The following is a 19,620-nucleotide window of genomic DNA, read 5'->3' on the forward strand; positions in this document are numbered from 1 at the left end:
AGCGCTTAGCAGCTAAAAAACTGGATATTTCCCTCAGGAGTTGAAAGCGACCAAAATCAGAGCTGAAAGAAGAGTGAACACTGGACACAAACCCACTCCTAATGAATGCTGCATTGTATGCTAACGACTAATGCTAACGTTTCCATATTCATATTTTCCGGATATATAAATAAGCAACTGTTTGCTAACAAATTTGCCATATAAACTTAAACTATTGCTGCCCATAAGCATCCAAACAAATCACTTATTGCATAGTTTGACAAATAATTAAACCATTTATTGATTACCAAAATAGCTGCACATTTTTCTGTTGAACTACAAGGCGATTAATTGACTAATCTCTTCCGCTCTAGATCAAACAATCCAGTACATTTTGTTTCAACAGAAGAATTTTAATAGGTCCTAACAGACCTTCCTCCTGCATCAGCACAGCACAAATGCAATGTAGAGAAACAGTAGATCTGGAAATGTGAGACTAATGTACACAGAGAGGGATGTTTTCTAGTGCGGACACATCTGACTCAGCTGATGATCTAATCACTGTCTTTCAGCATGGCCTGTCCAAGAAGAGCTGGGCGTGTCACAGTGTGGGATGTCTGACAACACAGATTTAAGACAGCTGAAATAAGTCTTTGGGTCAGGAGAGACTTGCGGGGTCTCTAATGTAGGAGCCAGCATCACAGAGCTTTTTGCTCTTGTTCAAGATTTAACTGAGCTCGAGAAGATTATGCATCCATGGTCCAATCTCGTGATCTGAAGCAGTACTTCTGTTTTGATTTGCAGATTAATGTGGCGCCGTATGTTGGTCATGTTTTTTTTTTTTTTTTATGACCTTATGAATAAATTCATTCATTTCTCTGAGCACAGAGCATTGTGACCTGGCTGGACTGGGTGAATGTGCACTATTCTGAAAATTTCACAAATGGTTTACCTTGGAAGTAGGCCTCATTTGCGTACAAGTAAATAAATTACTGCATGGCACTTTGATAACAGGCTGGGTTATTCTCCAGAGAGATCAGTGGAAGAGATACAAGAACAGATATGTAGAAGAGGAAGCTGCTTATGCCTAGAAAGTCAGAAAAGCTCTTGTTTTTCTTTCAGCACATACCCAAGCGCGGGTCAAATCTCCAAGCAGGGATGTGATCATTTTCCTTCAGGCCGCTGTCAGCCGGCAGTGGAACGGACACCGTGATTGGCTCATTCACCTGCAGCTCTGCACCGTCGCTGGCCAATAGATGAACAGAGATGGCTGCTACAGGAGTCAACTCAAACTTCTTCTCAGTGCCTGTGAGAGAAGCAGGAGAGTGTAAGAGGGAAACATGCAGCAAAGAGGAAAGGCAGTGGGAGTAAGGTGCACAGGAGGGGGAGCAGGGAAAGGAGCGGGCAGCAGGGGGTGGGGAGTAACATAAAACAGCATAGATAAAGGCGAGTTGTCAGGGGAAAGACAGACAAGAAAGAAAACACAGAAAGACAGGAAAGAAGGAAACAGGGTGGAGAGTGAAAAAACTGAGTGACTAAGGTTGAAAAGTGTCACAAAGCACAAGCATGCTTGTGTTGCCCGGAGGGCAGAGATACGTGCTGTGGGGAGGGGGAGCTTTTGAGGGGTATTCAACCTGAAGGAGGAAGGAGGACACACAAACTCATATGACACACACATACACAGAAACACACACCACACACACACATACACACGCACCAAGACGAGGATGCCTTAAAAGCGTGCGGACACGGGGCTTGTGTTATAACGAGAGCACACACACAGGGGTTATTGTGTTTCAGGAGGTCAGATAGAGAGGCCTATCCAGGGTAGTGTCTCTCTGATGTACCACTGCTTCTACTCTTCACTCCCCGCCCCCTCCCAGCAGCCTTCTCCCCTGTCATCTGTGCCCCGATTCTCTTTAGCCCTCTTTCTACTATGATGTCTTAAAACTTCTATGTGCTGTTACCATTCGTCAGTTCAAGCCTTACCTGTGCCGTTGCCACCGAGGACCTGCAGGTGGGGAAAGTGCTGGATGTGTGAGGGCGAGCTGGCCACGGTGAGCAGAGCAGTCAGGTTGGCATAGGAAGTGTTGGAAGGGAGACTCAGAGCTCTGCGCTGGAAATGAACACTGGGCTGTCGTCTGAAACCTTGTGGAGTAACAGACATACAGAAGTCAAAAACCATGACATCTTGAATACTTATCCTGTGTTGTTAGATTTTCAGTATTGAAACAATTTCAAATTATTCTTCAAAGATTTTTTCTTTCATGACACAAACAAAGATGACATGAACAGGGGTTACTCACTAAAATCAAACTGGGAATGTGTGACTGCTTTGCATCTTAGACTGCAGTGCCATAACAATGAACCTAATTGTCTCTCAGTTTTTAAGATCACCCTGGTGGCCTAGGTGTTAGGGCACCGACCATGAATCATGACGCCCCGGGTTCAAAACAAGCCGAGAACCTCTGTTGCATGTCGTTTCCTGTCTCTCTGTCCACTTGTTTCCTGTCATCTCTCTACTGACAGCTCTATAACAAAAGGCATAAAATTCCCCATATACATTATCTTACTATGTGCATATATGTTAAAAATAATTTTGGAAAGTTTGTTCTGTGGGTTGTAAATAACAACATTAGTTATGTATTTAAACCATTTTCTGCACAAGATATTCAAGAATGTAATCTTCATTTGTGATCGAGTTATCACTTCTCTTGTGAAACTTTGTTCTGTGTTGCTGATCATACATTGGTCAGAGATGTTCTTATAAAATGTGTATAGATTTTTTCTTTATTAATAACAAAGCTGAGGCAGATCTCTTAAGTGCATCTTAAAGAATTAGGCTGAAGTCAAAAATTTTTGGGCAAATCCCAGAAACTCCACTGTAAACACCCACAAGAACAACAAATATTCTGTGGCTAAAATACATATGTGCATTTTTCAGTATGTATAATGTACACAGTTGTAAAGCAAACTTTACAAACAATAAATATTGTAAATACATAAAACAAATTCAACTTTCTAGTTCATTTTTCCTATTAAACCCAATAGAGAAATCTGAATTTAAAACCCCAAAATCCTCGACATAACAGACCTTGTTGCACACGATGTTTGTTTCAAGATGTTTAACAAGGTAATTTTATACTCCTCGTCTTTGCCTTATGCCTATTTATAAATTCAGCCATCAAATTGGTCTTAATGGAGGTTACTCTGGATCGATACACTAAAGACAATGCCTCCTTCATCTTTTTCTCTCAGCCAGTGTGAAGCCTCTTTCTGCTATTTTGCCCTGCAATTAATTGTTTCTTCGTCATTTCTCCCCGTCACTGCATCCATCCAGCCTCTGCCTGCCATTAACGAATTATGGATGTGCAATAAACAGTAAAAACTACATGTGGCTGAACTCAGCAAGGTGAAGTCATTGTGGTTCGACTGTGCCGAGCGCACATTCCTGAGCAGTGAGACACAGATCCAGCTGTATACGAGTGTTCACTGTGTTTGTGTTTCTAGTCGTACTCGACATGATTTTTGGCTCTGCAGTATGAGTGCATCTTTTTAACTTTCATGTTTCTGTCTAGAAGCTTGTTCCTGAAATTCAGGTGTAAATGTAATTTCCATTCTGTGGCTCTGTTTTTGTGAAAGGAAACGACCCTGTTTCTATTCTTTGTGTGTTCGCTTCCTCAACTCTTCTTGTCTTTTTTCCCTCCACTTTTCTTTCACCTCATCTGTTCCTCCTTCTGTTGGACACTGCTCTGCCCATCCCCCTTTCTCCCTCTCTCCCCTATTCTCTCCAACTACTCCACCCACAACCCCACTTCCCAGTACCTACTGCATCATCATCCTCCTCCTCCTCCTCCTCCTCCTCCTCCTCCTCCCCCTCTTTTATTCTTTTTCCTAGTGCCACACGCCAAGGTTTATCACTCCCCCGGGCATCCAAGTTCACGACATCATGACAAACAGTGTGTGTCGGACAGAGGGCAGAAATAATGCTCCACTCAGGCACGTGCTATAGGCAGTGTGTACTCAAGAGGTTTAACATGTTAATGGTGTCTGTATATTTATGTGTGTTGTGTCTCTGATGTTTTTTTTTAGTCAGACAACACAGCTGACACATTAAATTACTCCCTTGTCAGTCACAGACACACAAAAGACCCAGCAGACAAAAAGACTAAATTGATTTTGCCTGAGTGAGAAAACCCTATCTAATATAATTACAGGCACCTTAACAAAGAGGCTGACTAACAAAGACAGATTTGTGATTTATATTTGTGCATGTGTGGACGGAGGAGGGTGGATTTGATTATCTAATCTATGAGATCTTACTTGACAATAGGTAATTTAATGTATAGGTGGGGCTAATTAGCTTAGGGTTTTGGTAAAAACAAAGGAATGAATATGAATTTCTCAGTATTCAAAACGGGTAAAAATCTGACTTTAACAAGATTAGAGTCTCAAGCCATGCAAACTAACATGTGACATGTCAGGCAGATAAAATCTTTGCCATCTTAGTATAGCGTGTTGACATCCTGATATTTCTGAATTTACACTGAATACAAAGCCCCTCTGAGGGTGTCAATATTTTTCTTTGGACATTTTTGACTTTATTGTGATAGAGACAGGAAGGTTGAGGAGAGAGAAAGGGGATGACATTTTACACATTTTGCTGCACAAATACACTGTAGTTTAAGTCTATTTTCACTTACAAACACAGAAATGTAGAATACTCATTGCCATGTTCTTCCGAATGTTGTCTTCACTGTCTATTTCCTAAAGCATGCTCTGAGCAGTCCTCTTTACAAGAAGGCCTAGTTAACTGTAAACCACAGTGAACAACGTCTTCTTGCAGCTAGTAGCTTTTGGATGAATGGAAACACGAAGTACAATAAAAATTTGTGAAAACAGGCCTTTTCACAGCAGACATGTCGACTTGTTATAATAGAAAAAAAGAACAAGTGTAACTAATAACATTAACAGTACAAGTGCCCCAGTAAGACATGATGCTGTGATAGTGATTGAGTATGCATAACAACAGGACCCTAAAACTGAAGCAGCTTAATTTCGAACTAGCCATCTTTAATTTCATTATCTACGCCTGCGCTATCGTGAATGTGACATTTCAAATTGTCTCCTTTGAAAAAATGCCTATTGTTAAAAAGCAGTGATATGTATAGTTAAATATACAGACACAGGCAAACAAAAATGTATCAACATATATGCAAAACACTGCATTTACCTTGTAAGCCTGACACAATCTCCACGATATCTTCATACACCATCAGCGTAGCAGCCCTTTCTGGTAGCAGGACCAGGCTGATGGAGGAAAATACTGGAACACAAACAAAACCACACAGTGCACACACACTGCATTAACTGACAGAATACATTCACAATCAGATAGGAAACAAACTGCAATTAACCTGGCCACTTTACTGATCACTATCAGACATAACAAATCATTAATCCAGCTTTATACATTTTTAATAGTCCTGCTTTCATCCTGTCTGCTGTGCGGGACACAAGTCTGACCTAGCAAACTACACTTCTCTCCTCTTCCTTCCTTCCTTTCACTCCTCCATTGTTCAGAGCTGGTAAGCGTGATAATCCAATTGGCTGCCGTTCCGTTGGCTTATAATAACCCCCCTTCAGTTCTACCCCCCCACCGCAACACACACACACACACACACACACACACACACACACAACACACACACACACACACACACACACACACACACACAGTACTGTTGCCTCTTGGGAGGTATTTTGAGTGTGAGTGTGTGTTAGTGAAAGGGAAGCTTAAGCAGCCCCCTTGCTGGGTTTTGGCAGCTCTTGTAATAAATTAGTAATGGAGCACTCCACTTATTAGCTCACACACCTGGCACAAAGTCACACAATTTATATTTTACACACACACACACACGCACACACGCACACACACACACACACACACACACACACACACACACACACACACACACACACACACACAATCTTAGACACACATACACACATAACTGGCAGCACACACTGAAATCAATAACCTGCAAGCCAACACTCCCAATCTAAATGTGGGTATTTCATAACATCCCCTCTGTATTCGTCTGAAAATATCTCTCTCACTCACACACAGACACACACACACCTACCAGGTAATCTGGAGGGAGTCCAGGGCACAGAGTTTGGCACATATCCCTGCTTGGTTGCGGTGACGACCAGTGGTGTCCCAAGGCGGTAAGGGAAGCGCAGGTAGGTGTTGCCATCAGCCGATGAGGTTTCCGTGGTTACAGATGTGTGGTTGGCGAAGAGCTGTATGGTGGCTCCTCCCAGGGGCTGGTGAGTGCTGGCATCGCTCAGGTGAACCTTCAGAGTCACCTCTGTGAACATACAGAGCCTTTAATGAGCCATGGATACAGTATCTGTTGGTGTTTGCATGAGGAGGCAAAAACAAATCTGCAAGGAAATTCTAAACCACCACGACAGGGAATGATATACAGACATAAAAACACAGTGGTGTTATAATTACAGTCATCAAAAATACAAGCGTCTCTTTAACTGGGGTTAGTTTCAGTGCCAGGCCCTTTGCCTCCAATCCACGGAGACGACATTCCACATCTCGGCAAATCACAAAGAAACGGCCATCTGACCATTTCCTGGACTCTTGCCAATGGCACTTCCCCTCTAAAACAATGGGCCATTTCCCTCTCTCAAAGAAGCCTTGGACCAGAGGGGAAAAACAACTGTACATGTGGACACCTTCTCTAATGGAGATGAGGAACATCAAAATCTAACACAGACTGCCTGTTGATTGAAGAAAGGCTCACAGAGGCGCTATAGACTTCAGGATTACAACAATCTTACATTCATTGCCTGATACACTGACCGAGATCGGTCTAATAAAATCTTGTTCACAAATTGTGACTTTATGATATCAATTTTGAACTTTGTTCGATGTTGCAGTGAATGCCAGGTGAATTGTAGTGCTACGATGTCAAAAGAAAAAAAATTGCAAAAACTTTTGTCAATTTATCAATTAATCATCAATTAATCATTTTAGTCATTTTACAAGCAAAAATGCTAAATGTTCCGTCTTCTCAAGTGTGATGATTTACAACCGTTTCGTACAGAAACGGGCAGCTCACACACTGAGGTTCAATATATGACAAGCTGAAGAACGAACAAAAAAATCTATTTCAGTATCATATCCCAAAGGTATGAGAAAAACAAACTTGGTCCAAAAAGTGTATAATTTAACAACCGCACAAACCCACGCTGACTCTCTGTTTTTGGAAAGACAACAACATGAGCCCTGTTTGATCATTGGCTGCTGGCTGACCCATGGTGACCTTTCAATTAAGGCTGAAAGAGTTTCCACCTCCCTCTCCCTTGACCTAAACATACCCACCTCCCCCATACTCACTTCAACTGAATTTCGTTGTAACTCTTTCTTGTAACCCCACCCTCTGTGACACACACGCTAACACATACATACCCTGGCTAGACTAATCCCCCTCCCCCCGACTCAGGGATCCTGCGGTCAGCGAGGAACCACTCTGACAATATGTGGTAAGATAGAGAGTTAGAGAGTTCATCTTGAGTGCAGGCTCCACCTAAAAACAGAGCTATGCACCAAGTGAAACCTTTGAATGGCTGGAAGTTGTATGGTGCATTTGTAGGCGGTGAGGTTTGGCAAGGCAATGTGTCTCAAACCAAACACATCATCACCCTGAGAGGTCTGGTGCGAAGATCTGCTCTGAGACTTCACTTCATTCCTCCTCTTTATTATATTATTACTGTCACAGCAGAGAAAAAGAAGGCTGGATTTCCCCTCCACAGAGACTCCCGACTGCATTGAGTTTTGGTGTGTGCGTGCTGGAGAGATCATGACCTCACTTCCTGTCCCACTCCCACTGATATGTTGTTAGGGGTACCAGCTGTGCTCACTTTAAAAGAACTCCCCTGGGAGAATCCAGACTGACATGCACACACATAAATGCAACAGTCCCCTCCCAGTCCTCATCCAATAAATCTGTACTGTGGTGACATCATTGTTAAACAAGCTAGGAGTCTCCTCTCTGCTCCTACACACAGGAGAGAAGAAGACGGTTAGCTTGAATAATGACAAAGACTTTGATTCTGAGCCAGTGTCTCCATAACTGTTTCTCACTATATTGACCCATTATCTGTGTGTTGTATTGAGTACCATATGGAGGATGAAGGCATCAAAGAGAGTTCTGCCTGACCGACGCAGCGATCTCAGACCAATTATCTCAGCCAACAGCAGCCAAAGCAGCAGGGTGGTTGTGTGTGTTTGTATGCAAGTAGGTATACCCAAGACGAGAAAACAGTGAGGACACACTGAGTGTGTGCGTGCCTTTCAGCCCACTATAGCTTGAATTAATACGTGTTTGGTGTATTAATCAGAAGTTACACAGGGGCAAAGCATTTCTGCTCCATAAAAGTGAGGTGTGATAAACTGGAAATGCATGGCATGGCTGGCCTCCACTGGGTGTGTGTGGAGGGCTTTGGTGTTCTTCCAAACAGAGGACGGGGAAACAGATGCGTTCTGCACACGAGGCTGAGTGGAAAGCTTGCGTGTACACAACATTTAGTACTGTAGATGCGGTCACACTAGCGCTCACGCTGCTCAAAGATCTGCTCATTATTTAGTGCAACTTCTTGAGTGACATCTTCACATGTCTTATTTTATCAGATCAACAGTCCACAACCCGAACATATTCAGTTTACGATCCCATAAGACAAAAGCAGCAGCCTCCTCACAGTTTAGACGCTGGGACCAGAGAATGGTAAACTACCAATAGATTATGAAAATATTTGCAGATTAATTTTCTGTTGCTCTAATCATTTATAAAGTAACTGTTTTAGTTTTACTATTTTGATAGTACTGATATTGTAGTATGTTGATGCACAGTATTTGTGTCATGATTACATACAGCAGCAACAACAAGCATAGCTCAAAGCGAAATAAACATTGCTACCAGCTCATTTATGCTGCATATTGGTTGAATTGCATGCTTTAGTTTTCAGCTCCATAGGAAATTCCTTAGTTTTTTGTTTCAAATTGATAATGAGCAAAATATAAAACACATATGCTTATATTGACGGTCAAATTCGGTAAATATTACCAAATTGTGCAGGCCCTTTTTGGAAATCGCCTAGTAGTTTAACTAAAATCCAGCTGATTATTAGAAAATTACGAAGAAAAATTTCCAGGAAATGATCTGGAAAACACAGGACCTGTAAAATTAGCCGAGAAGCCTGTAACAGCAAAAGGGACAATGTCACCGTCTCAAGCAGAAACACATGGTTGATTATGAGAGGAGCCAGAAATCATGTGACAAAGAGTGAAATAGCGGTCTTCACAATGAAAACACACAAACTACACCAGCACAGCCTCGAATAGCCAAAACAGTGTGAGAGTTGTCTTAATAATTAAGGAAACAAATAATAAATATATTTAAATATATATATTTTCTGTATTTTATCAAAGCATTATGAATATTGTTACTGGAGAATTACCCAGCAATTTCAGATTATTAAAAGGCAGTATTATCCATACCTGCTGTCAAACAAACAATTCACCGTTACAGCGCTAAAAAAAACAAAGCAATTCAGTTCAGTGTTCAAGACTATGAGAACCACATCATGCCTTTTCAACCTTAAGCACCAACAGACTGTTGTTTGTGTTTCTGGATTTAATAACTTGTTCAGCCACAGCAAAAGAAAACACAATGACTGGAGCTATTTATTTACCATTCAGATGGATAACAAACATCTGATTTTCAGGCCGTTGATCTTACAAAAAAAAAAAGAAAAAAAAAAGCAAATAGAAAAAATAGACAAGAATAGACAAGATAGAGTATGAATCACCAACAGGGACAAGGGACACACAGAATGGCAAAACAACTCCTGAACATGCCACTGCATGAAACACAGGTGTTGAGACGAAATAAGGAAAACTAAAAGGAATACACAAACAGACTTATATCTGTTGAACTAAAGCGCCGCCATTATAAACAGACTATCAATAGGTGTTCAGCCTGCTATTTTCCCTCATCTGGATTAAAAGTAAGATTAGATTGCACTGGTCAATCCCATTAACTCAGCAGGGAACACAGCAATTAGGTTACATGTTTAGGCTGAAGAGCAAATGGACTCTCTTCATCTTACCTCAGTAAATATACCAGTCTAAATACTGCTCACCATTACTGGTTCTGCTCCTTGGCTAAGGAGCTAGTTGACCTCATCCCTAAATGCATTGCTTTCTCATGACCTGATATATCCTCCTCAAAGTGGGCTGCTGTAGGCGCTCACACCAGCATCCCATGATTAAAATTAAGCTCGGCTAGCTGGTGACAATATGATTTGACTGGTCTACTTCCTGGTAGCCTTTGTCCAGCATCAGCTGAACGTTTGTCTGTTGGAGATGCAGTGCCATGCCTATTATGGGCAGCAGTTATGTGAGTGAGATCTATATCTGCGGGTAGATTTCTGTCTGGCTCCACTCATCCATACAGACTGCTGGACAGACCAGGAGAAATCCTCAGTATCGACCTGAACAACCCCCCCTGGGGACAAGTGAAGGTCAGTCTGAGGCAAAGCGAACACCAGAGAAAGAGAGAAAGAAAGGGAAAACAGAGAGCACACAGAGGCTGGGACAGACTTCAAAGCATTGCAATCTTGTGAATTATCAAGGCATTTATACCTGGTTTTATATCTTCAACAGAGCTGCTTCTTGTGATTTTAGGTCATTTTCATGCTTGACGACAAGCCTTAAATATAAAATATCAGGGACTATCTCTACAATTTAGTCAAAACAAGTGTCCAGTGTTGTATTTTTCCAGCTCTGGCTGATTTACAGTGATAGTTACTGCATGTTTACATTCATACTGCTACTGTAAACACAGTTGCAGTGTGAGGACCAAATGTGGGTCGGCCAAAAAGTAAGCGAACACAGACGACTGAGTATGTGAGCATGTAAGAGAGAGATAAAAGTGAACGATAAAACAAATGTGGCTCCACTTTAGTAGAGAATGTGACAGAGCAGCTTTGAAGTGAGTGACTGAATGAGATGCCAACAGATTATCGTGATTCATGCGGGCTTTCACAACTTTGCATGTGTCTGCTGCTGCTGTGGTGACGGAATACCCTCTGACAATCAAATCTCCAAAAACTTTGTGTAGAGACCTGACTGAGGGGAAATCGCCCGCCACATCCCTGTTTCTATGGCAGCTTCTTTGTCTCCTCATTGTTTCTCACTAAAATTGTGTCAAGTAGTTACTATTTCTGTTTAGTGCGTATCAGGGTCAACTAATCATTGCAGCTCTAGTGTGTATATCTATTCTTTGAAGTTTTTCCTGTACTTTTGCTGCTGTGACACTTAAATTTTCCTGCATGGCGTCAATAAAGTTAATCTTTAGGGCTGCAACTAAAGATAATTTTTATTATCAATTAATATGGTGATTATATTCTCACTCAACCTAATATTTTTGCCTATGTTATGACATGAGAAAACCATCAAATCCTGACATTACTATGACTAAGACAAAATAGCTCTAGAGTTGAGTCGAAACAATTAGTCAATCAATTAATTAATCAGCAACACAGAAACAGAAATTTAATTGGCAAACGTTTTTATAATCAAGTCAAGTAATTGCTGAGATTATTTGTAATGCAAAGAAGGATTTCAACTTTGATTTTGATAAATGATGACAGACACTTTTATCTATTCTCTTACATTTTATAAACAAGATGGTCAATCAACAGATTAATAGATCATGAAAATAATAATTTGTTGCTGCCCTTGCACAAATGGCACCTATGAAGTTGAGCTTTGTTGATATTTATCTACTTGCTGTGGTACACCTGAGCAAGGTGGATGGTTGCAGTCATTGTGGCTTGAACCAGGACCAATCAACACACAGACAAAAATCAACCTCCTTAAACAGTGCAAGCTCTGCAGATTAGAGGAGCTGTACATGTACTGGTCATGGTGTTCAGTGTTGCCGGATGGATACTAAGACAGAGAAAGAGCTTTTTGCTGAAACGTAGCAACGCCAAAAATGACAAATCACAGCAGCTGGACTCACTCCTGCTCCTGCTCAGTTATTCCGGACATGAGGGCATGTTTTCAGTCTCTAAAAATCTGTTTTTCGCACATTTAACTGCAGTAGTTTGAAAATGGGTTGGTTTAAAGTGTTTTCCAGGTGCAGAAACCCCCGGTTTTAATCCAAACATTTCAGAGACGTTGAAGTTTTCGTGCTCTCCCTCTCTCTGTGACACCAGCTAACTCGCTAACGTTAGCTAAGTTTAGGTCACATCAGCATCCGAGCTGGCTAGCGGCACCATTAGCCACAAAAATAGCCTGCTAACTAGCAGTTTTCTCGGACAATGCGGGTAGACAAACACGTTAAATGTACTTTTACCTTCTGTCACTGTGTCCTCCGGTAACGTTTTGGTGACAGATTTGGAGACAAGGTATCCCAAAAGGCAGAGTACAATCGCAGCGGTCCTGCTCCAGTCCTCAGCCCGCATCATTGCAGATGTGTGTATCAACGCAAACGATTAAAAAAAACAAAAGTAGAAACCAAACCTTTTGCTTTTACTGACTCACTGACCGGACACATCAGCTAACAAACGGTTTATTCCGCAAAGGAGGCCACACTCCATGTTTAGCAGCTTCAGCATTCCTGTTTTTTTGCCTGCAAAGCTGCGATTCCTCTGTCCCGTTGTGCATCCCCAGCCCTTTTACCGCTCGGTCGGTTTTTTCATCGACTGGCCAGGGTCAGGGAGGAAGACGGCCCCATTCCTCTGAGCCACATGCCCCAAAACAGCACCAACAGGCGGCTTCTTCCACACGCAGCACCGCTAACATCTGCAGATCTCCAGCGCCACCTGCCAGCCAAATAATGGAAATATTCCTTACAGCTTTAAATTGGTGTTTTGGATCAACAGAGTGTTTCAGTCAGTGTCAAAACTCTTCATACAAAATGCCATCTCCTAATTCTGGCACTGACAAAATATAGAAAAAAGTTTATTTGTAGGCCTACTGTAACTGTAAAAAAAATATAATATATATATATAAAATGAAATAAAAGAAATTAAATGATTACATTTCAGAAATTATAACCTGGTGTGAGTCAGTTTGTATGGCAGACAGACTAACATGTCAAAGAAAGGGAAATTACATAATAGTAGTATTATGTACAGGTGTATAATAAAATAATTGGTGGCTGAATTCCCTTTAGCTGCTTCAGTTTTAGTGTATGCACACTGCCATGACTCACTGTGACAGCTGAGTAGAAGCTGAGCTATTGTTAATGTTAATATCACTGATGCTTTTCCCACTACGACAAGGTGAAATGTCTGCTGTGAAAAACAGACAGTGTGTAGCACACTGTCTGTTTCCTTGGCATGACCAGATTAAGATCTCCCACCTGTAATGTCACAGTGTGTTGCACATAGGCCAGATATGGTTTGCAGCTAACCTGTCAAGTCCTGAGCAGGTACAATTATTTATTATTTCACGACAAAAAAAAAAAAAGCGAAGACTAAGTTTAAATAAAAAGCCCTAGTCCCCAGGTTGCAAACCACTGCTATACTTACAATCCTTGTCTCAAATTACAGATCTGAACTGATTCAAAATATGTTACCTTCAAAATTTTAAGGACAGTGAAATTAGAGACTATGCAGAACAATAATAGGAAAATGTGAATTTTTAGTTAGGGCAGCATTATGGCTCCAAGGAAGGCAGTGTATAACTTTTAATTATTTTTGTATTTATGATTTTACTGATGATAACTTTGGTATTTATTGCCTTAGTTTATTGATGTATGAAACCACCTGAACTCATGAATCTTTACTCTTTTTAAAAAAAAAAAAAAAAAAAACTTTCTTGGTCATTCTAGACATTTTACAGTTGTTTGTGATTTAATTTCCTCCTTTTCATTATGTCAACCAAAAATCATGATGGAAATTATTTTGATGGAAATGCACTGAACAAAGAAAAAGTGTTCCACTGTTATATTATCTTTCAGCAATCTGGTTCCCCCTCTCTGTTGAATTTCCTCATACTGTGCTTTGAAAAGATTTTTTTATCTGGAAGATTAAATGTCTTTGCAGCAAAAAAAAAGTTAGACTACTATTTTAACATCGACATTTACATAATGGAAGTTGTGGCCAACCTCTCCTCTCTGAAAATGTTTTTATTTTAGATTTGTATCACTCTATTCCTTCTGCTAAATCACAGGTACATGGGTACAGTTTAATGATGATTCCCCTAGGACCAAGAATCCACTGCACTTTTCCTTTCATTTTACTTTACTCAAGCATAGCACCTGATTTGGTCATGTGATTGGGTGTGAGCTTTCTTATTAGCTACATATACAAGGAAAATAAAAATATGGTCCACGAGCCGTTCAATGTGATGCTCAGACATGACGCACCCTGCTGTTATAATCCTGATGCTCAACACCTTCTGTGCCTTTTCACAAAGTAAGAATGAGATTCAAACTTACTGCCTTTTGTTGTTGTTTCCAATGTTGTTTCCAAAAAATTCAAGGTAGTCTTGAGTGTTTTAAGTGTCTGTATGCCTAAAACAAAAACTATTAGAAAGCAGTTGTAACTTTTTCAAGAATAACATTGCATTATATGCTGTTTATTCATTTATAATTTTCTTGATTTCCATTGTTTTTCAGTTCCCCATGAAATTGTCTATATTTTGGGCTGCTTTGTGATTGGCACAACTGAGGTACAGTTTGAGTTGGACGCAGAGGAGCTTTTGTGGTGGTATGTGCATGTATGTATTTGACATTGTATACACTGTGCCCACTTTTTTTGATCTTGATCCAAGTCAGATTCTGGCAGGTTTGTCTATACTTAGAGATGCTCTGACAAACAAACAACTCTGTTCAGCATTTACAGCATTTGCTGCAGAGGAAGAGAAAATCCACCAGAAGCAAAAGGTACATTATCTTCAATATTAATCTCTGTGGTGATATAATTAATGAAATGCTGACAAATATCTTTATTTGTCTTTAGACCCACTAAAAACCCTCCAGACAGTGTCCTCTACCCTGCAGAAGAAGTTGAGGTGGGAGTTGAAAACAGCCTCAACTGCTTTGTGAATCATTTCTACCCACCTTCCATCAAAGTCAGCTTGACTAAAACTGATCGTCTGGTGTCAGAGGGGGACAACATACACCAGTGCTTTTTGCATAATCCTGATGACAGATAAGCAGACACTGGTGAAAACATAACCCGAGGGCTCTTTAAGGTCACCCTCCCCTCCCCGAAACTGACTAATCAGACCCCAGTGTGCCCTGATTGGTCAGTTTGCCGTCAACTACTCCGGCCCCGCCCACATCTTGCTTTCTGCACGCTGCTCTTAACAAACTGTTGTGGCTGTTACAATGGCGTCGGTTTGTTTTACAAGTTTAAGCCATGAATGTATTACAAAACCACAGTTTAAGACAGAGACAAATTTTGAACACGAAGATGATAGACCTTCGCACCTTTTGCTAACCCTAACCCTGATAAATTGGAGCATGAAAACAAGCATTCCCACTGCCAGTCTGTCAGAAAGAGGGAAGTGGTAGGAACAGTGAAGAGAAGTGCTACAAACAAAGTTGCTCCACAGTCTTTTATGAAATACCCCTTTGATTTTTTTTTTTTTTTTTTAAATCTATGGACTTCATTACCACTCCAGATGATTCAACGGCTAAGGCTTCAACATCTTGCTGGTAAATCTGAAGTAATTATACTTTTTTGCTCATAGTTGAATTGTGGATGATTTATCCGAGCAAACGATGTATAGCATGTCAATCTTGACAAACGTTCAAAGGATTTATCTTTGTGCATGTTGCAATGCTTCTTCCCACTAACATGATGAGGTTGCCAGCGACCAGATTAAAAATCACAAATCTACAAATAGTGATAGGCTACATACTTCTAGGTTGTGAGCCTGAGTGTCCTGTTGGACGACATGTGGGAACTGCCTAGTCCTTGAGAAATAACCATTAATTTAAAATATATAGTGTTGAACTGTGCACAGTGTTTGAAGCAGTTCCAGTTCTTTGTGTTTCTGTCTGTTGGCAGAGCATACAAAATAGATTTCTCCAAGCAACTGAGAACAAGGTGTCTTTTCAGCATGACTACAAAATTAAACAGTTTTTTTTTTTTTTTTTTTACTGGCCTTTATTTTAAGTTAAACCGTTTAAACCTTTGTCGTGTACTATGAGCCTTGCAATTTTGTGGACCATTACACAATTACACATAAATCTACACATAAAACACTATAGGAAAGGGAAAACTCGGAAAAGCATAATAGGTACTCTTTAAATTCATCATGAGGTCAGAGACATGACTTATAATGAAAGATAATGTTGCTCCATGTCTGCTGGATGTGAAATGATGTCAGTCAATGTGTTGTAGGTTTGTTAGGGGTTAGAGCACCATTTTGTTTGCCCAGATAGACTAACTCCTAACTAAAGCACAGATACTTAATAAATAGATAAATAACAATAAAGTTGTTAATGATATTTAAGTGTTACTCCCTAAATTAACACAGGGCTCTTGCTCAAGAAAAAACAAAGAAAAAACATTTGTGTTTAATATATAATTGGCCCCTCATCTGTTTGCTCAATATTGACAACAAAGCTGCTTTAAAACATTGGAAGCTTGTCAAACTTGTCCTGCTTTAAAAAAATGTGAGTGAACTGAACTAAACCTGAATATTTTGTCAAGTCATCTCATAAGTTCTTATAATGTATGACAAAACAAATTAAGGTCACTGAACTCAAGAACTCCCCAAGACCTGAAAGCAGACCTCGTTGTGTAAATTCTGATCAGGAAACATAAGTGAAAATTCCTGTGTGGGTGGACTGTGGGGCTCTGTTGAGTTAAGTGAACACTTACAGCAGTACATTCATATGAATAATCATTTAAGTCGCAAAACTTCAAGCTAGAAAAACAGATGTTTATATATATTTTTTTAAATGAATCTGAAAATGAAAACTACAAAGTTGAATTTACTTGTCAAGTCAATTTTTATTTGTATAGCGCTGATTCACAACATAAGCTATCTCAAGGCACTTTCCAAATAGAGCAGGTCTAGACCTTCTCTTATGATATTATTTACAGAGACCCAACAATGAATAAAACTCATCTATTTACATTGACATGAATTGAGAGTATGCAGAGAATGGCTGATTTAACCAAATTCGTGTAGGGTGTTTTACAGTTTATTTATTCCTCTACTCCTCTATTCCCCCAAAAACATTCACAATATCTTCAATAACTAAGGAGTCACAGAGTAGCTTTATGTAAAAATGCTCAAACACTGTCTAGTTTCGCTTTTCAGTGCTTGGGTATAAAATGCCTTTGCTCCCCAGAACTGGACTTCCAGCACCACCTGCAGTCTAACATGGGAAATCATGTTCCCTGTTCTTACATAAGTTGCTCTCTCAACTTGTCCATTGTGCCCGCAGCCTCTGTCATAAAATCAATAATATGTGGCCCGCCAGCTGTTGACCACAGTATAAAATACACGCGTACAAAAAAAGCTATTTTACATTTCACCAGAAGATGGCAGTAGACCTGAGGCCGTACTCTCGCCGCCGTGACCCTTGTGTGATCCTTTCAGCCCATTTCTGACATGGCGACTGTAACTAAACAAAAGAAAAGTTGACAGCGAGGGCCGCCGCTTCCAGGACAAGTGGAGATTGGAGTATTTTTTCGCTGAATTACGAAGCAGTCGCACCAACAGCTCCCTCTTATCAACTTCTACCGCCAGCTGCTAAGAAAATGCTGAGCTTGTTTGGCTCGACATACTTGTGCGAGAAGACTTTCTCGGTTATGAACATTAACAAGAGCCGCGTGAGGACGAGACTAAGTGACTCTCACCTGCGTGACGTCTTGCGCGTCAAAACCACTGTTTTTGAGCCAGACCTGGACTAGGACTACATACTGCAGTAGAGATCTCAGTATCACCCTTCACATTAGTGCAGGCAAGATGTGTGTTTAGTTCTCTGAGGTGAATTAATTATAAAATCTCAGTGAATTGATTTTTTTGTGATGATCAAAACCACAGTTTTGAATATGCACGGACCACTGTTTTGAATTTAGAAGTTTACAGTGAGCATTTAATAGTGAATAATATGTAATGTTTCAAATGAACCTAGATGTTTCACCTTCCAGAAAGTTTTTTTTCCAGACAGACTTTTTCTTCATTTTATGTGGTCTTCAAATATGAAAGGCAGAGTGATTTTGGCAAAAACTTGAAAATGAAAAAAAAAATGAAGTATCCCATTTGCAATAAAAATTTCATAAAATAGTTTGTTTGTATTTAATGTTAATGGTTCAAAGAATGTCAGGCTGAATGGTCGGCCCCTACACATTTTCACCTTACCAAATCTGGCCCTCTTTGCAAAAAGTTTGGACACCCCTGATCTACAGTCTTGACTGTTTTCTCTAAAATAAATGAGATGCCAATTTCATTTATGGCTCATATGAATAAACCAATCGCAACAAGACGTTTAAACAAAGTATCATGGAGTCGTTGTTATGTGCTTCTGAGTTTCCATTTGTGCCCAAGCTTTTCAATGCCATTATCCAATTTTATTACTTTCATTTTTCTCCCTCAACATGGGAGGGCCCATTGGCATGCTCCCAGTGCACACTGATTACAGATCAGTCTGTGCTTAGAGAGTGAATATCAACTCTCTTATAACAGCAGATGCGGAGGATTGTTAATTTTAATTATCTTAGAAAACAATACAACCTTCAGTGCTGTAGATTAGCAGTTTCCAAGCGAGAAGAAATATTTCTGCTTCACAAAATTATGTTGTTTTTTTTTTAAATCTTTGCTTTTTCATTGTTGGCTACTGGATAATTTACCTCTTGTGGCTCTTAAAAACTACTAATATGAATAATCACTTTGGATGAACTGCTTGCAACTCATTTACATATAATTATGTAATACACAAAGATGTGCACTACTTAAAAAATGTTAAAACTCCAAGTGGGAAATAACCTTTAAACAACACTGCTTGATGGCTAAAAGGTTAACATATTTTCTGCACAGTGTGCATTTCTGATGATGCAGGTACAAAAGCTTTATTCATCTACACTGTCATTTCTCAACAATCTCTTTAATGCACTTAAACTGGTTAAACTGCTGTGTTACAATCAACATTAACATAGCACAGATGCTGTGATCTTATTTCTTATTATTTCTCTTATTTATACAGAATAATAAGAATAATTTTGTTAGTTTTATTGTTCATTGATTTTTTTTTTGCTCATTTACCAAGGATTGGATTAATTTTGTTTTTCAGTATAGGTTAGTTATTTTCCTGACATTTATAACACTTTTATTGTGAAAAATATGCTCTTAAATCATGGTTTGTTTACATTTTGGTATTTATGATTTGACACTTAAATTAATTATTTTTATTTTCATCACACACCAACCTTCCCAAGCTTAAACAAAGGCAGTGCTGGTCAGACAGACCTGTCTCTCTTGGTAACAGAGAGACCTGCCTACCAATGGGTGGCACCCTCCGTGAGGCCACCACCACTCACCACATTACTTCCTCTGGTTAGTTTAGCATATGATCTGGTCAT

General features: G+C 40.0%; 1 protein-coding gene across 1 annotated transcript in view; it reads right to left on the bottom strand.

The window, feature by feature from the left end:
* fam171a1 (family with sequence similarity 171 member A1) overlaps window positions 1-12,836 on the bottom strand; it is a 21,630-nt gene extending 8,794 nt beyond the window's left edge. The window contains exons 1-5 of the mRNA XM_056381231.1: window positions 12,423-12,836; window positions 6,126-6,353; window positions 5,213-5,305; window positions 1,969-2,127; window positions 1,109-1,285 (exon numbers count right to left, since the gene is read on the bottom strand). Of these exons, the coding sequence (XP_056237206.1) occupies window positions 1,109-1,285; window positions 1,969-2,127; window positions 5,213-5,305; window positions 6,126-6,353; window positions 12,423-12,534 (769 nt within the window). The 5' untranslated portion in view covers window positions 12,535-12,836. The remainder of the gene's footprint in view (window positions 1-1,108; window positions 1,286-1,968; window positions 2,128-5,212; window positions 5,306-6,125; window positions 6,354-12,422) is intronic.
* Between the last annotated feature and the right edge of the window lie 6,784 nt (window positions 12,837-19,620).

The sequence above is a fragment of the Seriola aureovittata genome, chromosome 7 (genome assembly GCF_021018895.1).
Source record: "Seriola aureovittata isolate HTS-2021-v1 ecotype China chromosome 7, ASM2101889v1, whole genome shotgun sequence".
In the NCBI taxonomy this organism is placed as follows: Eukaryota; Metazoa; Chordata; class Actinopteri; order Carangiformes; family Carangidae; genus Seriola; species Seriola aureovittata.